We start from the raw sequence: 24,427 nt of genomic DNA on the forward strand, positions 1-24,427 counted from the left end.
TCCGTCTGTCGGTTGTGGCCTGGTATGAGTGGCAGCCTTAAGAATTGGATTGAAATAAGTAATATTATAGCAGTGAAGAAATATTTTTAGACATGGAGATACGCCAGAGAGGGATCGAGAATGGGAAGTGGGAGGACATACAAGCAGCGCAAGGGTTTTAATCTGAATCTTATCAGGGCAAGAGGTGCTGGAGATGTGGAGTGGAACATAATTACAGTGGAATTTAAGAGCTCTGTGGGCAGTAACTTTTGTGAAGAAATGGGTTGGGGGGACAAGGACAGAGCAACATCGATCAAGTGTACCTGACAAAAGAGAAATATGGCATTTTATTTTAATATTCAATCTTTCAGATCTTTTACACCAAGTTGACATACCAAGTGCTTATAAGCAATGTTAACTTCACCTGTGTTTTTGTTTAGGGGAAGGGAGAAACTTGAGAGACACTGTGTTTAATATTCAATCTGGAAATATTTATGCCAAGTGCTGTTAACTTTACTTGTGTTATCATCTAGGGGAGCTGGAGAGTGGAGACACTTGGGAAGAGATGGACTGTGTGGAAGGAATGAATATGGTTGGCAAATGAATCGCGGTCACCTTCCTCAGCAGCTAGTTTAACTGGCTGCTAGCAGCTCATACATCTCAATAAACAATGTTGGCAGGTTGTTCCTCCTTTTAAATTGGTATTTGCTCTGATTTAATTCATTTGGGGAACATGAGACAATCCTCTTGGCCATGGGATATTTAATTATATAGAGGATAATAAATAATGTGTAGGGATGCACGGCACCATACTGACCTGTGCAAAGACTCCCAGTTATTAAAATGAATGGGCAAATAAGTGTGTGTGTGTAAGTGAGACAACGAGAGAGAGATAGAGACAGACAATAGGAGAAAGGGTTTTGTCATTTATTTGGCAATTCTAAAATGTCAGTAAGTACGTTAAGGTATAAGTATCTAATTATTGCCAATAATCCATTGTGGCAAACAATACCTCTTACCTCCCATATCTCTATACTGCTGCCAATGAACAGAATAGTAGCACAGTTCCCCTGCTGTTTTAATGGTTGTATAGAAGGATTGACTTTCGAGCTTTAAATAGACAGTTCATCCTCCTACTAAAAGCATACTTTACTAAATGGAGGAAGCTTTCATGATTGCATTTAACAAGGGAGAGAAGGGCAGTGAACAGGTGAAGAGGTGGACCTCTACATAAAAAGGTCTCTAATGAGGTTCAAGTGTCAGGTCAACACAGAAACAGTTCCCCCACACTCAAGGAGTTTACCATGGACCAATTAAATCAAACTTGACTTGACTTGCCCAATGACATTGGAGTGTCACCTGCCACCATGCAGTCCTCCAAATACAACAGTATTTGAGATCTTTCAAAAATACTATGCGGTTCTCGATTGAACTTGCCTGATGCAAGAGAAAGTTTGAAATAGTCAGAAAACATGTTAACCTTGCCTATCTGGCACTATGAGCAGACCCGAGCTGATGCTCAAAGCAATTTGAAAGACTTCAGATTCTGTTTAAAACCAGATCTGACCGCCACACACAGCAAACAGCCCACGGATTGTTAAAGCAGAACCATCTCCAACTAATGTGCTTCACCACCCAAAGTCACCCACACAGGAACAAAAGTCTCCTCTCCATAGCAACCCAGCCAGCGCAATGCATGCAGTTCCGCCAGAACAACACTGAAAATAAACAGACCTGGGTTCAAATACTATTTTAAATCATTTAAAATACTTTATCCTGGCTTGATTGAGCTTGTCTGTTGCAAAAGAGCCAATAAAAAAATCCCAAAAGCGTGAGCCCCACCCACTTGGCACTCTAGGCAGGCTAAAGCAAGCTCTCAAAGTATTTGGGAGATTTCGAATAGTATTTGAACCCAGGACTGAAAATAAATACAAACCCAGAGTAGCAGCATATAGCCTACACACACACATTGCAGAGACGCTGCCTGTCAGATCAAAACCCACCAACCTGCCACAATGCCAAAAACTCACCGGTACTTCAAAGACTCACATTTCACACTTTGAGATTAAGATTTTGATTGAATTTTTTTCAGAATCAAAACCACACAAACTCAAATGTATTAATCAGAAACCCATTGAAACAAAGAGCGCAGAGAGGGCCACTATAGTTCATAGGCTTTATAATGAGGGAGAGAGAGAGCCAAACTCAGGTCTGTTAACTTGTGGGTTGGTGAGTGTTGGATTGATCAAAGTTCTGAGGCCATGCCAGTTTGCTGTACTGTACTGAGTGGAACGAAAGGAACAACAGAGGAACATCAAGAGTCGCTCTACATTTAGCCTTTAAATATTTCATCAGATAGACTGTGTGCGTGTGAATGGGTGTTGCTTTCCTTCAAATTAATTTGTGAAGGTTTTGATATTGAACTTTGGTGCTGTTGTGCAGCTTGCATGGCACTGGCATAAGCTTGTCTTTGATGGCTGTGGTTTATGGAGCTTTGCAGCCTTGCTTTGTGTTGTCAGTTATTACGTTTCCTCAGAGTCTCTGTTTTTCCAAAGCTTGGAAGATGGGAAGTTAATTACTGTACAGCTGTGGGGCTTGAAGATTCTTCCCCAAGTCTTTCCATCATATCTGGTGTTGTAGTGTTGACTATCTTTAAATGTGAAGACTGTTTGTTATCAAGTAATTTCTCTATGTGTAATTATTCCGTAATTCAACGAATCACGGAATAGTAATTAACTAGAAAGTCAGGGCACCACGGAAAAATGTTTGTACAGTTTCAATTTCCAGAATGTAACTCTTCAGATATTTTATTATTTTCACAGATCACAATCTTCTATTAATGTACTATTACCTCAACGTCGCAAACCCTTGGATATTTGCACGAACCCTGTCATAAATCATGAATCAGCAATATACAAATTGTCTTAATTGTTTATTTAATAACTAAATAATCACACAGAATGACATAAAAACACACCCAATTAGGTCATACATTGGTTACTGACATGATACACTGAAAAGTCCCTAGTGGGCTAAGCCGATATGACGGCTTGGTAGACAAAGGAAAGGGGTGGGGGCCGTTCAAGAGCGGGAAACTCCGAGAGGATTCACTGTAATACAGTCGATAACTACACATGAAATGCTAATACTTTTAACATGAACAGCCGTGTATTTGAAAATCAATTGCAATTTACATATTTACGAGAGTACGCCTTTGTTGTCCCTCTCTGCAATCACCGGTCTGTCTGCTGGATAGTCAGTCAACCAAAAGCCTCTGGTTTGTCCACCAGAGATCAAAGTCTGTTGGAGTTGTAGGTTGTTATAATTAATATTTCAGAGTACCATTCAGAAATGTTCTTAGATCGGATGTGTTTACCAGACTAAAGTATTTAAACAGCTGCAGCCTGAATAATTGTTCTTTAGTTTGTAGATTTCTTAGCCATTTCAATGTGGGAATGATCTCCACGTTCTCTCGTCTTGTCTTTGGGTAGAGTTGCCAACCATTTCAACATGTAGCGACAGCTTCCATGTTTTCTGGTCCCATAGAGTAGTTTGAACCACTTCACACAACAGCGTCACCCGGCATGTTTTTGTCTAGAGGAGTAGCCATTTCAATGTGGGGACCCTGTCCCAGCAGTATCTTGACTCTGGTTTAAATTGCCTACCATTTCAACATGTAGCGACAGCTCCATATTTTCTGGTCCAATGTAAATTTTGTCACGAGTGGTTTTATACTCTGTGGAAGAAGAGGTCGGTTCCATGATGCCTGATGTAATGTCTGGGCTCACGGGGGAGTGGCCACTGACTAGTTAACACCTTATTTCTAAACAAGTATCTTGTATCACATTACATCTTCTCACAAATAGTTTCATATTCAACCATATATTTTATACAACCATCAGATGCAAACCCTATAATTGAGAAGTGTACACAACCAAAGACAGTAATGTGTGTATCCGGTCCTTCATGAGATCACCAAATGAAACAACCTCGACATGACTGTCCCTTAAGTGTCCACAAACCACTCCAACATTCTCAAAAATAGAAATACTGTTTAATTCTCAAATTTGGAGGATTATGAGTTTTGGCAAGAAGAATGCCTTTTGTTCTCCATATGCTCTCTCACTCAATACTCCATGGCAGTGAAAAGAGTTTCTACTAGGAATTTATGACCGTTGTAAAAGCTGGGGTGGGAGAGAGAATGAGAGAGGGAGGAGCCACGATATACACCCAAAAGGGCCACGTCCTGGGAAAGAATGAGGAACTCCTGACTTACTCAAGTGTAAAGAGTAACTACAAATACGGCCTTGATACCGTCTTAACATATTCAAACCTATTTGAATTTCTAATGGGGAAGGCAGAGGCAGACCTTTCTTTTTTTCTATAGTGTGTATGTTAAACTTGAAGGGGTGGAGATAAATTAAGGATGAAACACAGTGTGGTCTGTGTGTGTGTGGCTTAAATCTCCCAGGTCCAACATAAATTACACTAATGACCACCTGGTACACTGAGTGGGCATGTTCCCGTCAATCCCCCCAAAGCTCGTGCTGTGACTGGTTACAAGAGACATAATATGCACTATGGCTTTATCAACATCAAGCATACCTGAGACATGATTGCACTCACAGAGGCATTAATAACCATAACATATTCACGCAGGGGGAGTTGTTCTCTGAAGTCTAGTAACCAGGCACCAACCAGAAATCCTATATTGTGTTTGTGCGTGTGTGCAGAGATGATGATTCGATTTTTGGAGAGCAGGGGGTTGACTTCAGTCAAAGTCGGCAGGGGGTTGACAACACGCTACAGCTATGTACACATTTAATAGACATACTGTTGGTGGTCCTGTGGGTTGAAATGGCTGAATGTTTGCCCTGTTATTGTGAGGAGTTATGCTGGCGTATGGCAGTGGTGGTGGGTTCCCCTAGTAATCCCCTGCCTTTGAATACCACCAGGCTCTCTTTGTCCCTTTACTTGAGATCTGAAAGCAGATAATCGCACTGTCTGATGCCATTTTAGAGAACAGAATGGAAAAGATGAAACAGTTTATCCCGACTGAAATGTTGGTGATAGAGACAGAAGGAGACATTATGCACTCTCAGTTGCCATAGAAACATGCACATCAAGTCAGAGGAATAATAATATGTTTTGTGTGTGTGTGTGTGTGTGTGTGTGTGTGTGTGTGTGTGTGTGTGTGTGTGTGTGTGTGTGTGTGTGTGTGTGTGTGCACGTGTGTTGCTGCCATTGAGGTGTGGTTTAATGTGGTCTCTACTGTGATCAATACCTCTCTCCCTCTCTGCCTTGGTCCCTCTTATCATCTCACTCCATGGGAGTGTGTCTTTGCATGGTAGGACACACACACACACACACCCACACACACTCTTTGTCAGCACCAGTCAACCAGTATTTGCTAGTTATCTCCCAACATAGTGACATAGAGCCAGAACTGACAGAAAATGTGTGGCAAGACAGCATTTGCCCCAGTACTTTTCAATCTGGTGTGGCGCTGCCACCACACTTTCAAAGCAGCAGAAACAAACGCATTCACCAGACATATTCATTAGTTCACTCCATAGAAAAATGTAGAAAAACGTTTTGCTATGGAAAAGAAAGCAGGCGTGTATTTTCTTACATTTCAGCCCGTTTGCCTCTTTTCTCAGGTGAATACAACCCTGAGCCTGGGATTTTACGCGGTAATTCTCAGTTGCATTCACTTGTCAGTTACAGTGGGCTCCTAGCTACAGGCAACAGAGCCTCATTAACCACACCTCTCAACAACTATGTCAGGATGCCTCAGCACCTTGTTGTTTGAATGCACTCTGCACTTGGTTTCTTTCTTCGCCCTCACCCCTCTCCAGTCTGTGGAATCTGACTTTGTGGCTGTGTTATCTAGTGGAAAACCCTGCCTGCCTCGTTGCCTGCCTCATGAGAGCGCAAACACACAGTTTAGTCATCCTCTAAAACTATCTAGAATGATCCAATCTATAGCAGCTAACAAAAATACTAAAGTTAGCTTCATAGACGCTAACTACTAGAGCTTTTTTACGAAAGGATCTTCTGACCGGGGGAGTTTGGTTAAGAGCCCTGATGCTTGCTCTAAACATTAACACACATCATTGTGGTACTGTTTTGGAAACATAATAAATGTATCTTTCATATCAGCTTGTTTGCGAAAGACATAAGGAAGACATATGTCGCCACCTGTGCTAACTAGCAATCTAGCGTGCTCCAAATACCTGTTTGTAAGCTAACTGGGGAGGAAGTGTAGTTTGTCAACTGAAGGCACACACAGTGTATGGATCTGTGCAAAACTGCATTTTTTTAAAAATAATTAATTCTCACTGACATGAAAAATAAGGGGCCATTTAAAACCGTTAAAACACAGCGTCGGAATTGTAGCCAAATGTGGGCGAATGTAATGGATAAGGGTTTTTCGACAGCTATCTTTAGAGCTGCCTAGCTAGATAGCTAACATTAGCTAGCTAGGATGATGCAGTCAGCAGTTAACATGAATCATTTAGACTCACTGAATACATGTGTTTGGCACCGGATAAAGAAGATGAAATGATCTGCTGCTGCTACCCAAAGCCAAGGGATACTGAAGTTCCTGAAAAGATTAGTCAGCCAGTTTGCTAGTCCAGTAATGTTCATTGGCATATTATTTTATTTCCATTGCTTTTTGAGACGCACATCTCACTGACTTAAAAGTGAAAAGAAATACAAATTTCGCCACAGAGCAGTCTACACAGACTATATGAACACATTGGTCCAACCATAACAGATGGCTAATGCAGAAAGAGAGAATTGATGGATTCTAGCACCACCATAACATTCAAAAATACAGAAACAGGCAGCCATCATGGAGTTTAGTCTTTTTCGACTAGCGAGTGCATAGTGACACCTACTGATATGAACTGGCAATGCAGGTTTGATTAGAATAGTGCAATAGAATGAGTGGCAATCAATCAAATCATGAATGATTGAATATATGGATTTTTACAGCCAATCAGTTCCTACAGTGAGCTCCAGGGAACCAACCTCTGGTGGGCCAGATGCAGACCAGGACAACAACACAAGGTTAGTGGTTTTATGACTTGTCTACTGTGTATAGTGTTAAATGTAACTCTGCCTTTTTACAACGTCTACTGTGTATAGTGTTAAATGTAACCTTGCCTTACATCACAGAAGAGCACTGTAATCAGATGAAAAAAGAATACCTCCGGAGGTAGCGCACGACACTCGCCAAATAGCCCCCTTAAAGCAGGGCAGTGTGAACAAAATTGTCTCATTGAGCAAACACTTCTACAGTATAAATGGTAATAGCAGAGCTCATCCCCGCCACCAATAACATGTCAAATGTAGATCATACAAATAGGATAGGTTTTTTAATGTGTAACATTGTGTGGTGAGTTCAGAGGTGACACCACATTTACCAAAGTGTGTGTGTGGGGGGGGATATCAGATATGGTTAAAAATCAAACTTGGCCCTGCCCTAGGGATGATGAAAACATTATTAAAACCCTTTACACAGACAAAGATACAACAACAGCAAATTGGACAAAAACTACCAGGACTGAGGTTGCTGTATGCAGGGTTGCATCGTGAGGGTTTGCGGCTGTAATTAAAAATATACTCATACAGTATGTCATCACTATTGTGTTAAATGATTCATTCCAGTCAATCATTTTGGATTAAAAAGGCATTGGTCGCCAAGCCACCTGAAGTGTAAATATAAACCAAATGTGTTCACATTCTCAGAACACAAATAACTGTCCCTATTTTAGGCTATAAATACATAGCTTAGGCTATAAAAACATGATGTTACGTTTCCCCTGGCCCAGGTGGGATAAGAGCGCATAGGCTTCCCTAGGCTACCTGCAGCTATGGTTGTTATCAGTAGGCTACAGTTAATCAGACTGAAGCACAGACTAATTGTGCACGTTGATATTTTGATGGCGGGTATGAGCTTCCATATAAAACAGCTCCTCTCCTCACTCCTCACTTATACCCACGTTTTCAGTCGCAATTTGCTTTTACCACATGTAATGATTTGCATGAAATTGATACAAATTAAGCATAGTTTGTTGTAACGTTGTAAGCTAGGCCTAGCATACTTTTATATTTGTATGAGAGGGTTAATCGTACATCTTTGATAAGCTAACATTACTTGATGAAGACATGCTGTTATAGCAACTCTGTGCTTTTGTCGTAAAGCTCAAATGTAATAAGTGTAGCCTGCAGATGAGAAAATAAACCCTTTAGTTGTCTGCACATACATGCTTGTGCATTGTTGCATTATTCAAGAGTGTAGTATATTTTAGAAGAAGTTTGTCATTGTTGAATAGTTTGTGCTTACTGGCTAGTAGTGGCTACTGTGATATTTACGGTAAATTTGAGCTGCAGACCAAGAATGTTGCGTTGCCAGCCACAATGAAATGAAAGGCAAGGATGTAATGTTACCCCGCTTCTCAGACTCTCATTCATATCTCGTAGTGGGAATAGGGCCTCAGAGTTTGTGCTTTATGGCATTGTGCTGTTGTCTGCTACTCACACCAACCAGAGAGAGAGAGCGAGAGAGAGCGAGAACGAGAGAGAGCGAGAGAGAGAATATGAGAGTATATGAGAGTATATGGTATTGATTTTACGAAATGTAGCTTAATTAGATTAATATTATGTTGTTTCTATTACAAGAAAAACAAAAAACAAAACCCTCAGGGTTTCCGTTAGGAAAATATGGCACTGTACAATGTGACCGGTCGGGAGTAGGTTACTAGGTGACTGCGAGTGAAGAGCAAAATAATCCTAACATTTCCAAAACCTAATTGTAGGCTAACAAATACCCAAACAGAGACCCAAACATAAAAATCTAATTGATTTATCAAGACCAGTCCCCATGCTTGTCTCAGAGTAGCACGAAACGGTGCTGAAATAGTTGACCACACACGGGTAGGCTATTGCTTCAAATCCTATTATAACAATTGAATGACTTTGGGTTTGTTGTCTTTTATTAGCCTACTTTATTCCAATATTTCTGTCATTCAGTGATATTTATTCCCATAGTTATTATTTTGTATTCTTAAAAGAACTCCAGCACAGAGAAGAGAAAGGAGTGTTGAATAATTAAACATGTCGGTAAAATACTGTTAGACTTGGGGATTATCGTCACGGACAGTGCTATTCGCCTGTGTTACACAGAACGCGAAAGCTCAAGAAAATGGACAGGTACAGTAGGCTACAATACTGTAAAGTAGACCTAATAATTCTAAAAATAATGCTTAAATAAATCGACTGCTGGTCTTTACTGTATGCTGCACATTTTTCCATTGTTTTCCATTTCCAGCTACACTATTCAAGCCATCGACTCCCTGATGGTTGAAGTTGATGAGTGATCGGCAAAGGCAATCTGCTGGCATCACGGCACAACATCAACACCACTCTAATCACAGTCAGAAGACAGTTGAAGAAACGTAAGTGCTTCTGGTAAGGCTCTGTAAGACATTTTATATATAGATTTATTATTTTTGTACAGAACATAAACCATGTGTGTTCTCTTGTTTTGTACTGTTCTGTAGTTTCGACCCAATGATTCATCTGACAAACAAAGAACTTTGCGTGCTGCAGGCCCAGGCATGGATTAAAGCTGGTGAGACATTGAATGACTTCATCAAGAGATATGCTGGACCCTATGTCAGAGAGGTGTTTTTGGGACCACATGGTGTCTATTGTCCCTTGTGAAAAACAAGTGTTTGGAAACATGTTGTTATCTAATATCTAAGGGGCTTTTATATAATTATAATGCAGGGTTAATAATTACCCTCCTTGCCTACCCTCCTTCTTGGCAAGAGGCTATTGTCCTGCTAACAGCCCATCATGGGTGTATGGCTTCTGTTGTATTCCAATGTATTGAATGAGTGTATTAATTACAGTCATTTACCATTCTCATTCTCAGAGTGGAAACATTGTTTGCAGAGTTCACAATCTCATTTTCAAGTCCTCTGGTGGTTACAGTCCTAACCCTGGAACGGGTTGCACCATAGTTTTCATCAAGCCAGCTTCTTTCTATGTCCATTTTGCCTGTTATCTTTGGTCGCAATGCCATTTAAATTTTTTTTTTTTTTTAGATAAACAGCTCGTTTTTTAATGCTAACCTTATTAAGAGTGGAATTTGAGGCAGGGTGAGGAGTACTGGAAAGGTGTGACTCCAGGTTACAATAGGCCATAAGTATACAGCAGATTGCTGATTGTCCTCACTTTGATTATGCTGTAACAACATACTGTAGCACCATGACCAGGATCTCTATTCAATTAAGTAAGCAGATTAGGGCTTTCAGGAGGAACAGAAAATTGTGTGTCAGTTCATAAACCAATGTGCCATGGAATCGGTACATTGAAAATCTCTTCCCAAACATTTTGCAATTTATATGGCAGAGCTGTCAATTTTTTGGTCCTTAAATGAAACTGATATATATTTTTATTTATCACAATTTGCTTTAACCAATTTTGGTCTTTAACCTGTTGCTTCTACTCGGGACGCTTGCGTCCCAACTAGAGCTCTGGAAATGCAAATGCGCTACGCTAAATGCTAATAGTATTAGTTAAAACTCAAAAGTTCATTAAAATACACATGCAGGGTATAGAATTAAAGCTACACTCGTTGTGAATCCAGGCAACAAGTCAGATTTTTAAAATGCTTTTCGGCGAAAGCATGAGAAGCTATTATCTGATAGCATGTAACACCCCAAAAGACCCACAGGGGACGTAAACAAAATAATTAGCATTTCGGCGTTACACAAACCGCACAATAAAATAGAAAACATTCATTACCTTTCACCATCTTCTTTGTTGGCACTCCTAGATGTCCCATAAACACTATTTGGGTCTTTATTTCGATTAAATCGGTCCATATAAAGCCTAGATATCGTTATATGTAGACTGTGTGATAAACGAAAAAAACATCGTTTCAAAACGTAACGTCATTTTTTAAAATTCAAAAAGTCGACGATAAACTTTCACAAAACACTTCGAAATACGTTTGTAATGCAAAAAACCTTGAAAAAACCTACACTCGATCCCTCCGATGTCAACAACTACAGACCAGTATCCCTTCTTTCTTTTCTCTCCAAAACTCTTGAACGTGCCGTCCTTGGCCAGCTCTCCCGCTATCTCTCTCAGAATGACCTTCTTGATCCAAATCAGTCAGGTTTCAAGACTAGTCATTCAACTGAGACTGCTCTTCTCTGTATCACGGAGGCCCTCCGCACTGCTAAAGCTAACTCTCTCTCCTCTGCTCTCATCCTTCTAGACCTATCGGCTGCCTTCGATACTGTGAACCATCAGATCCTCCACTCCACCCTCTCCGAGTTGGGCATCTCCGGCGCGGCCCACGCTTGATTGCGTCCTACCTGACAGGTCGCTCCTACCAGGTGGCGTGGCGAGAATCTGTCTCCTCACCACGCGCTCTCACCACTGGCGTCCCCCAGGGCTCTGTTCTAGGCCCTCTCCTATTCTCGCTATACACCAAGTCACTTGGCTCTGTCATAACCTCACATGGTCTCTCCTATCATTGCTATGCAGACGACACACAATTAATCTTCTCCTTTCCCCCTTCTGATGACCAGGTGGCGAATCGCATCTCTGCATGTCTGGCAGACATATCAGTGTGGATGACGGAACACCACCTCAAGCTGAACCTCGGCAAGACGGAGCTGCTCTTCCTCCCGGGGAAGGACTGCCCGTTCCATGATCTCGCCATCACGGTTGACAACTCCATTGTGTCCTCCTCCCAGAGCGCTAAGAACCTTGGTGTGATCCTGGACAACACCCTGTCGTTCTCAACTAACATCAAGGCGGTGGCCCGTTCTTGTAGGTTCATGCTCTACAACATCCGCAGAGTACGACCCTGCCTCACACAGGAAGCAGCGCAGGTCCTAATCCAGGCACTTGTCATCTCCCGTCTGGATTACTGCAACTCGCTGTTGGCTGGGCTCCCTGCCTGTGCCATTAAACCCTACAACTCATCCAGAACGCCGCAGCCCGTCTGGTGTTCAACCTTCCCAAGTTCTCTCACGTCACCCCGCTCCTCCGCTCTCTCCACTGGCTTCCAGTTGAAGCTCGCATCCGCTACAAGACCATGGTGCTTGCCTACGGAGCTGTGAGGGGAACGACACCTCAGTACCTCCAGGCTCTGATCAGGCCCTACACCCAAACAAGGGCACTGCGTTCATCCACCTCTGGCCTGCTCGCCTCCCTACCACTGAGGAAGTACAGTTCCCGCGCAGCCCAGTCAAAACTGTTCGCTGCTCTGGCCCCCCAATGGTGGAACAAACTCCCTCACGACGCCAGGACAGCGGAGTCAATCACCACCTTCCGGAGACACCTGAAACCCCACCTCTTTCAGGAATACCTAGGATAGGATAAAGTAATCCTTCTCACCCCCCTTAAAAGATTTAGATGCACTATTGTAAAGTGGCTGTTCCACTGGATGTCTTAAGGTGAACGCACCAATTTGTAAGTCGCTCTGGATAAGAGCGTCTGCTAAATGACTTAAATGTAAATGTAAATGTAATGCAACTTTAGGTATTAGTAAACGTTAATAAGCGATAAAATTCATCAGGAGGCGATGTAAAGATCATTAGCTGTCCGTCTGGAAAAATGTCCGGCTAGAAACTCAACGAAAATATCCGGTCCTAGACCAAAGGAGATACGGTGCCCTGCATGTGTTTGACCAAGAAAAAACTCGAAGGGAAATGACAAGACTCTAGACACCGTGTGGAAGCTGTAGGTACTGCAACCTCAGTCAATTAATTGTGGTTCACCTTTATCAATGGGTTCAAGTAGCGCATGGATATATTTTCCCATTTTCAGTGATCAGTTTTTCCTGTGCTTGTCGATGTAAATGCCGTTCTGGTAAAGCCACAGCAGTGATTTAACCAGTTTTATAAACGTCTGAGTGTTTTCTATCCACACAGACTAAGCAAATGCATATACTATATTCCTGGCATGAGTAGCAGGGCGCTGAAATGTTGCGCGATTTTTAACAGAATGTTCAAAAAAGTAGAGGGTCGACTTAAAGAGGTTAATGAAGTGCTGACAGACAAGTTCTTTACTTTTTCCCCCTTCCACTTGATAAAGGTTCCAACTGATAAAGATTTTTTTAATCAATTAGTATATTTGAGTTTAACCACAATATTTGTTGTATTATTTGTTCTGTCTTTTCTGGTGGATTAAACTGAAATTGCAACCAACTTTCTATAGCTTGTTTAAAAAATAACAATATTTTGGAGATGATTTCGTTTTCAAATAACCGAATGTGAGCGATTGTAATATGGATAAAGTGAAAAAGACCATTCTTGAACATGGGGTGAGACATTCTTACTCATTTGTAAATAAAGCCAATTTGTTATTTAGAATGATTTATCTCTGTTTTTAGAGGGAGAGAAACCAAAACCACATGTCAAGTGTAATTCCCCCATTGTATTTACCCAATCTCTTAACTCCAGGATCACCAACAGTTTTTTGTTGTTGTTGCCTGACGCAGGACGCTAGTGCCAGAGAAGTGAGACTAAAAAAAAAAACGCCTCCATTAATTTACAAAAAGATAGTAAATTTGTGCCACAGTTTAGACTACCGATAGATCAGCATTCTATCGCCCCCTTGTGATAGTGTGGTGCAATGACAGAATGTCATCATCTACCACTAATGGTGGCGGCATAAGCTTCCTAACTTTTAAAGGAAGAACCATCATAGCAACTCGGTGCTTTTGTCTTAAAGCTCAAATGTAATAAGTGTAGCCTACAGATGAGAAAATAAACCCTTTAATTGTCTGCACATACATGCTTGTGCATTGTTACATTATTCAAGAGTGTAATATATTTTAGAAGAAAAGTTTCTGTCATTGTTGAAAAGTTTGTGCTTACTGGCTAGTAGTGGCTACTGTGATATTTACGGTAAATTTGAGCTGCAGACCAAGAATGTTGCTTTGCCAGCCACAGTGAAAGGTTAAGGCAAGGATGTAATGTTAATTGAAAAGTAGCATTCTCTTTCGCCACCCCGCTTCTCAGACTCTCCTTCATATCTCTTAGTGGGAATAGGACCTCGGAGTTTGTGCTTTATGGCATTGTGCTGTTGTCTGCTACTTACACCAAACACAGAGAGCAAGAGAGAGAGAAAGAGCAAGAGAGCGAGAGAGGCAGAGAGACAGAGACGCATTCAATCAAAGCTGGTCAGTGTGTTTTCCCGGATATATAAAATGTTGTAATTGTTTCCTTGCAAATTCAATTTTGGAGTTCTCAAAACCTTGGCTATTGAATTGAAAAGGGCCCAATTCCATCCTGAGTCTATTACATATAAAATAATATATGCCATTTTAGCAGAAGCTTTCATCCAAAGCGACTTAGTCATGTGTGCATAGATTTTTTACGTATGGGTGGTCCCGGGAATCAAGCAATGCTCTACCAACTGAGCTACAGAGGAACACATGTATTAGGTGATTCACTGGGCCAGTGTTGTGCGACTGACATGGGTTCAAATATAATTTAAATAATTTTAAATACCTTACACTTAGATATAAGGGTTCCATGTAGAACCCTCTCTGGAAAGTTTATTCAAAGGGTCCTGCTAACAGGCTAACTACACCACTCGCGTCGCGTGAATAATATAGAAATCTATATTATTAAATTATTGCACCCGCACTGCTCGCGCTCGCCAACGAGCGGCTGCGTTGCCAAGGGCTAAAATAGAAGTCAGTTCTATTTCTGACGCAGATCGCGCTGCAAGTTCTGCCTCTCGCACCTCCTCATTTGTTTATAGAAGCAGGTACCCACGTGGGTGACTGAAGACGAACGAGGTCAGTGGTGGTAATGCACCTAATTTATGAAAGTTGCCAATGATAATATAAAGTCAAGACAAGAAAAAACCTGGAAGGAGGAGAGATGACTAGAAACGATTTGGTTTTATGTGTGGATTAATTGGTGGAGTAGAGGACCTTGTGCATTTCATGTAAAATAACAACTCAATGTTTACATCCCAGGACAAATTAGCTAGTAACAGCAAGCTAGCTAAATGGGACAAATTAGCTAGCAAGTGCAAGCAAGCTAGCTAAATTGCCATACATGTGTAAGGCTTTTCGACTTGTCACCAAATTAATATAATTGGTTCAGAGTTTGTTTTGATATTTTAACCTGCGTGTTGTGATCGTGTTTGGTGTGGGGGGACAAAATACATTTATGCACGATGGCGCACAATGCGCACGCACCCAGACGGTTTGGGTTCTGTGTAAGGGGACAGCCAAATAACCATTTAAGGTTCTAGATAGCACCTTTTTTTTTAAAGAGTGTAGCTGTGCTTGATTGAGCAAACCCTAACCTACCTGACCTTCCAGACAGGTCTAGTTACCGCCATAGCATGTGTTATTGCCTCAAGCTCTCGTAAAATACAATCCTACTCAGCTGGAGTTTTGACGATAGATTCATCTCCAGTTACATGCCTGTTGTACAGTGGAAGCCTCCGGGCTTAGACACACCAACGATTGTGTTCTTGTTTTTCGCAATCTACGAGGCAATGCGAACATTGTGAGATTCTGGAAGCCTGTCAAATGCGGAGGCGTACAGTAGCAGATCGTGTTTTGATGCATGCTATTACACAGCAGATACACAGATAGATATTTGATAGACATATTGGTAGACTTACGAGAGGGTTCTCTCCAGCCGACTGCCTGTGGAACCGATGATCTCCCCCAGAGTGCAGAACATCTGGCCCAGGAAGTCCTGTAGAAGGAGGGGTACCATAATTAGCACAACACCTAGCTCCTATTATGCTTTGCCTGGAGGGGCATCAGTTTTAGCACAACACCTAATCCCTATTATGCTTTGCCTGGAGGGGCATCAGTTTTAGCACAACACCTAGCTCCTATTATGCTTTGCCTGGAGGGGCATCAGTTTTAGCACAACACCTAGCTCCTATTATGCTTTGCCTGGAGGGGCATCAGTTTTAGCACAACACCTAGCTCCTATAATCCCATAGTCTCACATGCCAGACAAGCTCTGATCTTATTGTTACGTTTTTACAGATACACTTTATGGACGGGACAGAGGGTTTGATTCATGGGTGTCATGCATCCTATAAATCTGAGGGGGCAAATAAGTATGTGAGGATGGCTGGGGAGGAGTTGGTCCGGAGGGGGGCTGGCCCCCTGTCCTGAAGTTGGAGAATTTAGCGTTTTTCAAACACCTGAAACAGCTTGTTCCTGCAATCTAGAACTTACAAAATAATGTATGTTTATTGTTATGCATACCTAAGGATGCCTTGTTAAAGACTACCAAGAAACACTATGTGCAGCCTGGTCACCAGAAACACATGTCGATTTCGGACGTTTGAGAAGGTCCTGATGACATCGATATATGCCACCCTCGGCGCTCACCCCCCCACAAAAAAAAGAAATATGTGGCATTATTGGGACTGACCTCACAACACTGACAGCCAGAGCATGCTGTTTAGACCGACCACTGTGCCACAGTAGCTCTCAATTTTCTTGCAAGCAGGGAGAGTATTTGATACTAAATGGAAACAGCACTTTTTTAAATTATTTTGTTTTATACTTTCCCTAAACCATAGCCCTAACCTTAATCACTTGGAATTAATACCTAAACTTAACCCTTTGAGTTGTTTCTGTTTAAACCCTGTAGCCATGCGGAATGAACACGGTAACCACGCGGAATTAATGGGTAAAAAATTGATGTTCATCCACATTACGTCATATCCCGACTTGAAACTATGAGACCAGGTTGTTGTGTAAACCCTGCTTTAGCCCACTGCAGTAAAATATTGAAAAGATAATGTCAACCATACAGGTCATTCATCTGAACCCTTGAACTTGACCATTATAAAATGAAGGACACCTATGGCACGGCAGCTGTTGAAAGTGACTACTGTCCGAGGATCATGGTTCACTGTTCATACAATTTTGATTGATACAATGCAATATATCCTGTGGAAATCAATCAAGGTCCCCAGTAACGATATATGTAATTCCACATACTGCACTACTTTTGACCAGAGTCCTATGGGTCCTAGTCAAAAGCAGGGAATATAATCTCACTCTTCTACACACAATACCCCATAATGACAATGTGAAGACATGTTTTTTAAAATGTATTGAAAATTAAATACAGAAATATCTCATTTACATAAGTATTCACACCCCTGAGTCAATCATTTGTAGAAGCACCTTTGGTGACTTTTACAGCTTTTAGTTGTCTTAGGTATGTCTGTATCAGCTTTGCAAATCTGGATTCTTCCGTGCAGATTTTCTCAAAGTCTGTTAAATGAAATGGGGAGCGGCGATGAACAGCAATCTTCAAGTCATTCTCCAGATTTTCAATGGAATTCAAGTCTGTGCTTTGGCTGGGCTAGTCAAGGACGTTCACATTTTTGTTCTGAAGCAATTCCAACGTTGCTTTGGCTGTATGTTTGGGATCATTGTCCTAAGGTCGTTTGCACTCTGAAGCAGATTCTAATCAAGGATTTGCCTGTATTTGGCTCCATTCATTGTTCCCTCTATCCTTACCAGTCTCCCAGTCCCTGCCTCTGAAAAGCATCCCCATAGCATGATGCTGCCACCACCATGCTTCACAGTAGGGACGGTGTTATATGGGTGATGAGCTGTGCCTGGTTTTCTCCAGACATAGCGCTTTGCATTCAGGTGAAAAAGTTACATGTCTCATCAGACCACAGAATGTTTGCCTATTGATCTCAGAGTCTATCAGGTGCCTTTTTTGCAAACTCCAGGTGTGCTGTCATGTGCCTTTTTCTCAGAAGTTTCAAATCAAATCAAATCAGTTTTATTTGTCACACACATGGTTAGCAGATGTTAGTGCGAGTGTAGCGAAATGCTTGTGCTTGTGCTTCTAGTTCCGACAATGCAGTAATAACCAACAAGTAATCTAGCTAACAATTCCAAAACTACTACCTTATAGACACAAGTGTAAGGGGATAAAGAATATGTACATAAGATATATGAATGAGTGATGGTACAGAGTGGCATAGGCAAGATACAGTAGATGGTATTGAGTGCAGTATATACATATGAGATGAGTATGTAAACAAAGTGGCATAGTTAAAGTGGCTAGTGATACATGTATTACATAAGGATGCAGTAGATGATATAGAGTACAGTATATACGTATACATATGAGATGAATAATGTAGGGTATATAAACATTATATTAGGTAGCATTGTTTAAAGTGGCTAGTGATATATTTTACATCATTTCCCATCAATTCCCATTATTAAAGTGGCTGGAGTTGAGTCAGTGTGTTGGCAGCAGCCACTCAATGTTAGTGGTGGCTGTTTAACAGTCTGATGGCCTTGAGATAGAAGCTGTTTTTCAGTCTCTCGGTCCCAGCTTTGATGCACCTGTACTGACCTCGCCTTCTGGATGATAGAGGGGTGAACAGGCAGTGGCTCGGGTGGTTGTTGTCCTTGATGATCTTTATGGCCTTCCTGTGACATCGGGTGGTGTAGGTGTCCTGGAGGGCAGGTAGTTTGCCCCCGGTGATGCGTTGTGCAGACCTCACTACCCTCTGGAGAGCCTTACGGTTGTGGGCGAGCAGTTGCCGTACCAGGCGGTGATACAGCCCAACAGGATGCTCTCGATTGTGCATCTGTAGAAGTTTGTGAGTCCTTTTGGTGACAAGCCGAATTTCTTCAGCCTCCTGAGGTTGAAGAGGCGCTGCTGCGCCTTCTTCACGATGCTGTCTGTGTGGGTGGACCAATTCAGTTTGTCTGTGATGTGTACGCCGAGGAACTTAAAACTTACTACCCTCTCCACTACAGTTCCATCGATGTGGATAGGGGGGTGTTCCCTCTGCTGTTTCCTGAAGTCCACAATCATCTCCTTAGTTTTGTTGACGTTGAGTGTGAAGTTATTTTCCTGACACCACACTCCGAGGGCCCTCACCTCCTCCCTGTAGGCCGTCTCGTCGTTGTTGGTAATCAAGCCTACCACTGTTGTGTCGTCCGCAAACTTGATGATTGAGTTGGAGGCGTGCGTGGCCACGCAGTCGTGGGTGAACAGGGAGTACAGGAGAGGGCTCAGAACGCACCCTTGTGGGGCCCCAGTGTTGAGAATCAGTGGGGTGGAGATGTTGTTGCCTACCCTCACCACCTGGGGGCGGCCCGTCAGGAAGTCCAGTACCCAGTTGCACAGGGCGGGGTCGAGACCCAGGGTCTCGGGCTTGATGACGAGCTTGGAGGGCACTATGGTGTTAAATGCCGAGCTGTAGTCGATGAACAGCATTCTCACGTAGGTATTCCTCTTGTCCAGATGGGTTAGGGCAGTGTGCAGTGTGGTTGAGATTGCATCGTCTGTGGACCTATTTGGGCGGTAAGCAAATTGGAGTGGGTCTAGGGTGTCAGGTAGGGTGGAGGTGATATGGTCCTTGACTAGTCTCTCAAAGCACTTCATGATGACGGAAGTGAGTGCTACGGGGCGGTAGTCGTTTAGCTCAGCTACCTTAGCTTTCTTGGGAACAGGAACAATGGTGGCCCTCTTGAAGCATGTGGGAACAACAGACTGGGATAGGGATTGATTGAATATGTCCGTAAACACACCAGCCAGCTGGTCTGCGCATGCTCTGAGGGCGCGGCTGGGGATGCCGTCTGGGCCTGCAGCCTTGCGAGGGTTGACACGTTTAAATGTTTTCCTCACGTCGGCTGCAGTGAAGGAGAGTCCGCATGTTTTAGTTGCGGGCAGTGTCAGTGGCACTGTATTGTCCTCAAAGCGGGCAAAAAAGTTATTTAGTCTGCCTGGGAGCAAGACATCCTGGTCCGTGACGGTGCTGGTTTTCTTTTTGTAATCCGTGATTGACTGTAGACCCTGCCACATACCTCTTGTGTCTGAGCCGTTGAATTGAGATTCTACTTTGTCTCTATACTGACGCTTAGCTTGTTTGATTGCCTTGCGGAGGGAATAGTTACACTGTTTGTATTCGGTCATGTTTCCAGTCACCTTGCCCTGATTAAAAGCAGTGGTTTGCGCTTTCAGTTTCACGCGAATGCTGCCATCAATCCACGGTTTCTGGTTTGGGAATGTTTTAATCGTTGCTATGGGAACGACATATTCAACGCACGTTCTAATGAACTCGCACACACCGAATCAGCGTATTCGTCAATGTTGTCGTCTGACGCAATACGGAACATATCCCAGTCCACGTGATGGAAGCAGTCTTGGAGTGTGGAATCAGATTGGTCGGACCAGCGTTGAACAGACCTCAGCACGGGAGCTTCTTGTTTTAATTTCTGTCTGTAGGCAGGGATCAGCAAAATGGAGTCGTGGTCAGCTTTTCCGAAAGGAGGGTGGGACAGGGACTTATATGCGTCGCGGAAGTTGGAATAGCAATTACCCAAGGTTTTTCCAGCCCTGGTTGCGCAATCGATATGCTGATAGAATTTAGGGAGTCTTGTTTTCAGATTAGCCTTGTTAAAATCCCCAGCTACAATGAATGCAGCCTCCGGATATATGGATTCCAGTTTGCAAAGAGTCAAATAAAGTTCGTTCAGAGCCATCGATGTGTCTGCTTGGGGGTGAATATATACGGCTGTGATTATAATCGAAGAGAATTCCCTTGGTAGATAATGCGGTCTCTACATTTGATTGTGAGGAATTCTAAATCAGGTGAACAGAAGGACTTGAGTTCCTGTATGTTGTTATGATCACACCACGTCCCGTTAACCATAAAGCATACGCCCCCGCCCCTCTTCTTACCAGAAAGATGTTTGTTTCTGTCGGCGCGATGCGTGGAGAAACCAGCTGGCTGCACCGTCTCCGATAGCGTCTCTCCAGTGAGCCATGTTTCCGTGAAGCAAAGAACGTTACAGTCTCTGATGTCCCTCTGGAATGCTACCCTTGCTCGGATTTCATCAACCTTGTTGTCAAGAGACTGGACGTTGGCGAGGAGAATGCTAGGGAGTGGTGCACGATGTGCCCGTCTCCGGAGTCTGACCAGAAGACCGCTTCGTTTTCCCCTTTTTCTGAGTTGTTTTTTGGGGTCGCCGGCTGGGATCCATTCCGTTGTCCTGGGTGAAAGGCAGAACGCAGGATCCGCTGTGCGAAAGTCATATTCTTGGTCATACTGATGGTGAGTTGACGCTGCTCTTATGTTCAGTAGTTCTTCTCGACTGTATGTAATGAAACCTAAGATGACCTGGGGTACCAATGTAAGAAATAACACGTAAAAAAAAAAAAAAAAACTACATAGTTTCCTAGGAACGCGAAGCGAGGCGGCCATCTCTCTCTGCGCCGCAAGTTGTTCCCTTCTGTCTACTCTCCCATAAAGCCCAGATTGTTGAAGTGCTGTTGTCCTTCTGGCAGGTTCTCCCATCTCAGCCAAGGAACTCTGTAGTTCTGTCAAAGTGGTCATTGGGTTCTTGGTCACCTCCCTGACCAAGGTCCTTCTTGCCCGGTTGCTCAGTCTGGTTGGACGTAGTGCTGAGAGATTAGTTCCATATTTATTTTTTTCTCCAATGATGGAGACCACTGTGCTCTTGCAAACTTTTAACACTCTAGAAATAGTTTTATATCCTTCCTTAGATATATGCCTCATCAAAAATTATATCACGTGATCTATGGATAATTCCTTGAACTTCATGGTATAGTTTCTGCTCTGACATGCACTGTCAACTATGGGACCTTATGTAGACAGTTGTGTTTCTTTCTAAATCATGTCCAAACAGGTGGACTCCAATCAAGTTGTAGTGACATCTCAAGGATGATCAAAGGAAACTGGATGCATCTGAGCTCAGAGTGTGATAGCAAAGGGGTGTGAATACTTATGTAAATTAGATATTTCTGTATTTCTAAAATTTCTAAAAACGTCTTTTCACTTTGTCATTATGGGGTATTGTGGCAAGATGGGTGAAAAAAACATATATTGAATCCATTTTGAATTCAGGCCCACTGTATGTGTGCTAACCTCAAAATGTACCTAGCTAGGTGGTTACCTAGGTGGTTACCTTGTCGTTGCTTGTTTCTGTCTTGTTTCCATCTTGTTTTGCTGTTGATTCCTTTTTCTTTCCGGTCATTATCCAGTTATTTCAGCAATGTACTTGAGTAATTATTATTTAACTTACTGGTAATTTCTTTATACAGTAGTTTCAGTGTACCTACTACGGGACCTTGACACTGTATTCTAAAGCAAACAGCTGTTCCCCTGTTACCATGTAAATTACTATTACTTTCTTAATATTTTCACCATAGTTTCTGCATGCCTTACTGTCACTTTTTTTTAAACTTGTATATCAAACTTTATGTACATCACACTTAATTTGATGCAATTTCTCCCTATACAAATGAACACAATCCCAAGTTATTAAACTACTATGTTCATTAATGGAACTTAATTTATTGTTAGTGTAGCCGGTCTGGCACTATGTGTGAATGCGCTGGCTACTGCTCTCTGGCTTTGGTTCTGCGTTCTGGTGCATGTAGATTAATTGGGCACAGGACACACTGCTGCCGGTTCTGGTCTTTTATTACTGGATGAGATTAAATAACTGCAGTGAATAAATGCAGTGCAAAGCAATTACATGAAATGGCAAACCTCTCTATGCTGCAAACTGTAACTAGGCCACTCAGGAACATTCAATTTCATGTTGGTAAGCAACTCCAGTGTATATTTGGCCTTGTGTTTTAGGTTAATGTCCTGCTGAAAGGTGAATTTGTCTCCCAAACAAGGTTTTCCTCTAGGATTTTGCCAGTGCTTAGCTCTATTCCGTTTCTTTTTATCATAAAAACTCCCTAGTCCTTGCCGATGACGAGAACACCCATAACATGATGCAGCCACCACTAAGCTTGAAAATATGAATAGTGATGTGTTGTGTTGGATTTGCACCAAACATAACGCTTTGTATTCAGGACATAAAGTACACTTCTTTGCCAATTTTTGGGCAGTTTTCCTTTAGTGCCTTATTGCAAACAGGATGCATTGGCCTCATGGTGAAATCCATGAGCGGTTTCCTCCCTCTACAGCAACTGAGTTAGGAAGGGCGCCCGTATCTTTGTAGTGACTGGGTGTATTGATATACCATCTAAAATGTAATCAATAACTTCACCATGCTCAAACGGATATTCAATGTCATCTTTTTTTTTACCCATCTACAAACAGGTGCCATTCTTTGCGAGGCATTGGAAAACCTCCCCGGTCTTTGTGGTTGAATCTGTGTTTGAAATTGAGTCCATGCAACTTGTTAAGCAAATTGCCTTGTTAAGCAAATTTTTACTCCTGAACTGAAGGGGTTGAATACTTATTGGTTCAAGACATTTGAGCTTTACATTTTCTATTCATTTTATTTTAAATTGAAAAACATAAATCCACTTTGACATTATGCGGTATTATGACAAAATATCTCAATTTCATCCATTTTAAATTCAGGCTGTAACACAACAAAATGTGGAACAAGTCAAGTAGTGTGAATACTTTCTGAAGACACTGTATGTGGGGAAACAATTAAGAAAGTAATAGTAATATACCGGGGAACAGATCGTTGCTTTAGAATACAGTTTTAAGGCCCCATAAGTACACTGAAACTATGGTAAAACTATAAAGAAAGTAATAGTAATTTATATAACAATGACTTAAGTAGAGTGCTGAAATACAGTACAAGCAAAGACCCAAAAGGTACATTTTGAGGTTGTACTGTAGTTCCTCAAATGTTTAATTCCTAATATGTATAAACGGTGCTGCTAAGAAGAGGGAAATGGCCTTAAATACTTAACTTTGCTTATTAGCCTCTATTATGGATAACATTTTTTTCTACATAACAACCAGGAAAATTCATCTAACTTTTTTATCAGTATTTAGCAGCTACATACTAACTATTAAAGGATTATTACTGCGTTCTTACCTGTTCGTTGCCGTCTTATTTTCCTGTTGTTTCCTATTACTTTCCGGACGTTACCCTGTTATTTCAACACTATAAATTAAAGTGCAACCCAGTTATTTTGTTGACTAACCTTCTGCTCATCCACAAAGGTTTGCAATTGAGAGAGAAAAACATATCTGTTAGTTGGATAACTGCAGAGACAAAAAACAAACATTTCTTAATTTTTTTGTTCATTATTCCAACATTCTCCCCTTGAAAAAACGAACCAATAAGTAATCAAATCAAAGACTAACCAAATGTAACCGCTTTAATTCTCCCTTGAGAGTTCATGAAGTAAATAGATACATATTTGCATGCCACATAGTTAAGTATGCTTATATCAATTGTATGAAGTCACCAATATGCTTACATGTTTTGAAATGTTTGAACTTCTGGTGTCCACATTGTACCTGTAAGAAATAAGAACAATAAATCATCACCTGATAATGGGTTGAATCCACCAAAAATACAAATGACAAATTAACACTTACAAAATACAAATGAACACTTACATATGTACATTCCATATTT

The 24,427-nt window shown here is 41.9% G+C and overlaps 1 protein-coding gene across 1 annotated transcript in view; it reads right to left on the reverse strand.

Annotated features, from left to right (window-relative positions):
- LOC115142809 (copine-9-like) overlaps positions 1 to 16,325 on the reverse strand; it is a 104,244-nt gene extending 87,919 nt beyond the window's left edge. The window contains exon 1 of the mRNA XM_065001641.1: positions 15,667 to 16,325. Within this exon, the coding sequence (XP_064857713.1) occupies positions 15,667 to 15,764 (98 nt within the window). The 5' untranslated portion in view covers positions 15,765 to 16,325. The remainder of the gene's footprint in view (positions 1 to 15,666) is intronic.
- Positions 16,326 to 24,427: the final 8,102 nt, after the last annotated feature.

Source organism: Oncorhynchus nerka, linkage group LG15, assembly GCF_034236695.1.
Source record: "Oncorhynchus nerka isolate Pitt River linkage group LG15, Oner_Uvic_2.0, whole genome shotgun sequence".
In the NCBI taxonomy this organism is placed as follows: domain Eukaryota; kingdom Metazoa; phylum Chordata; class Actinopteri; order Salmoniformes; family Salmonidae; genus Oncorhynchus; species Oncorhynchus nerka.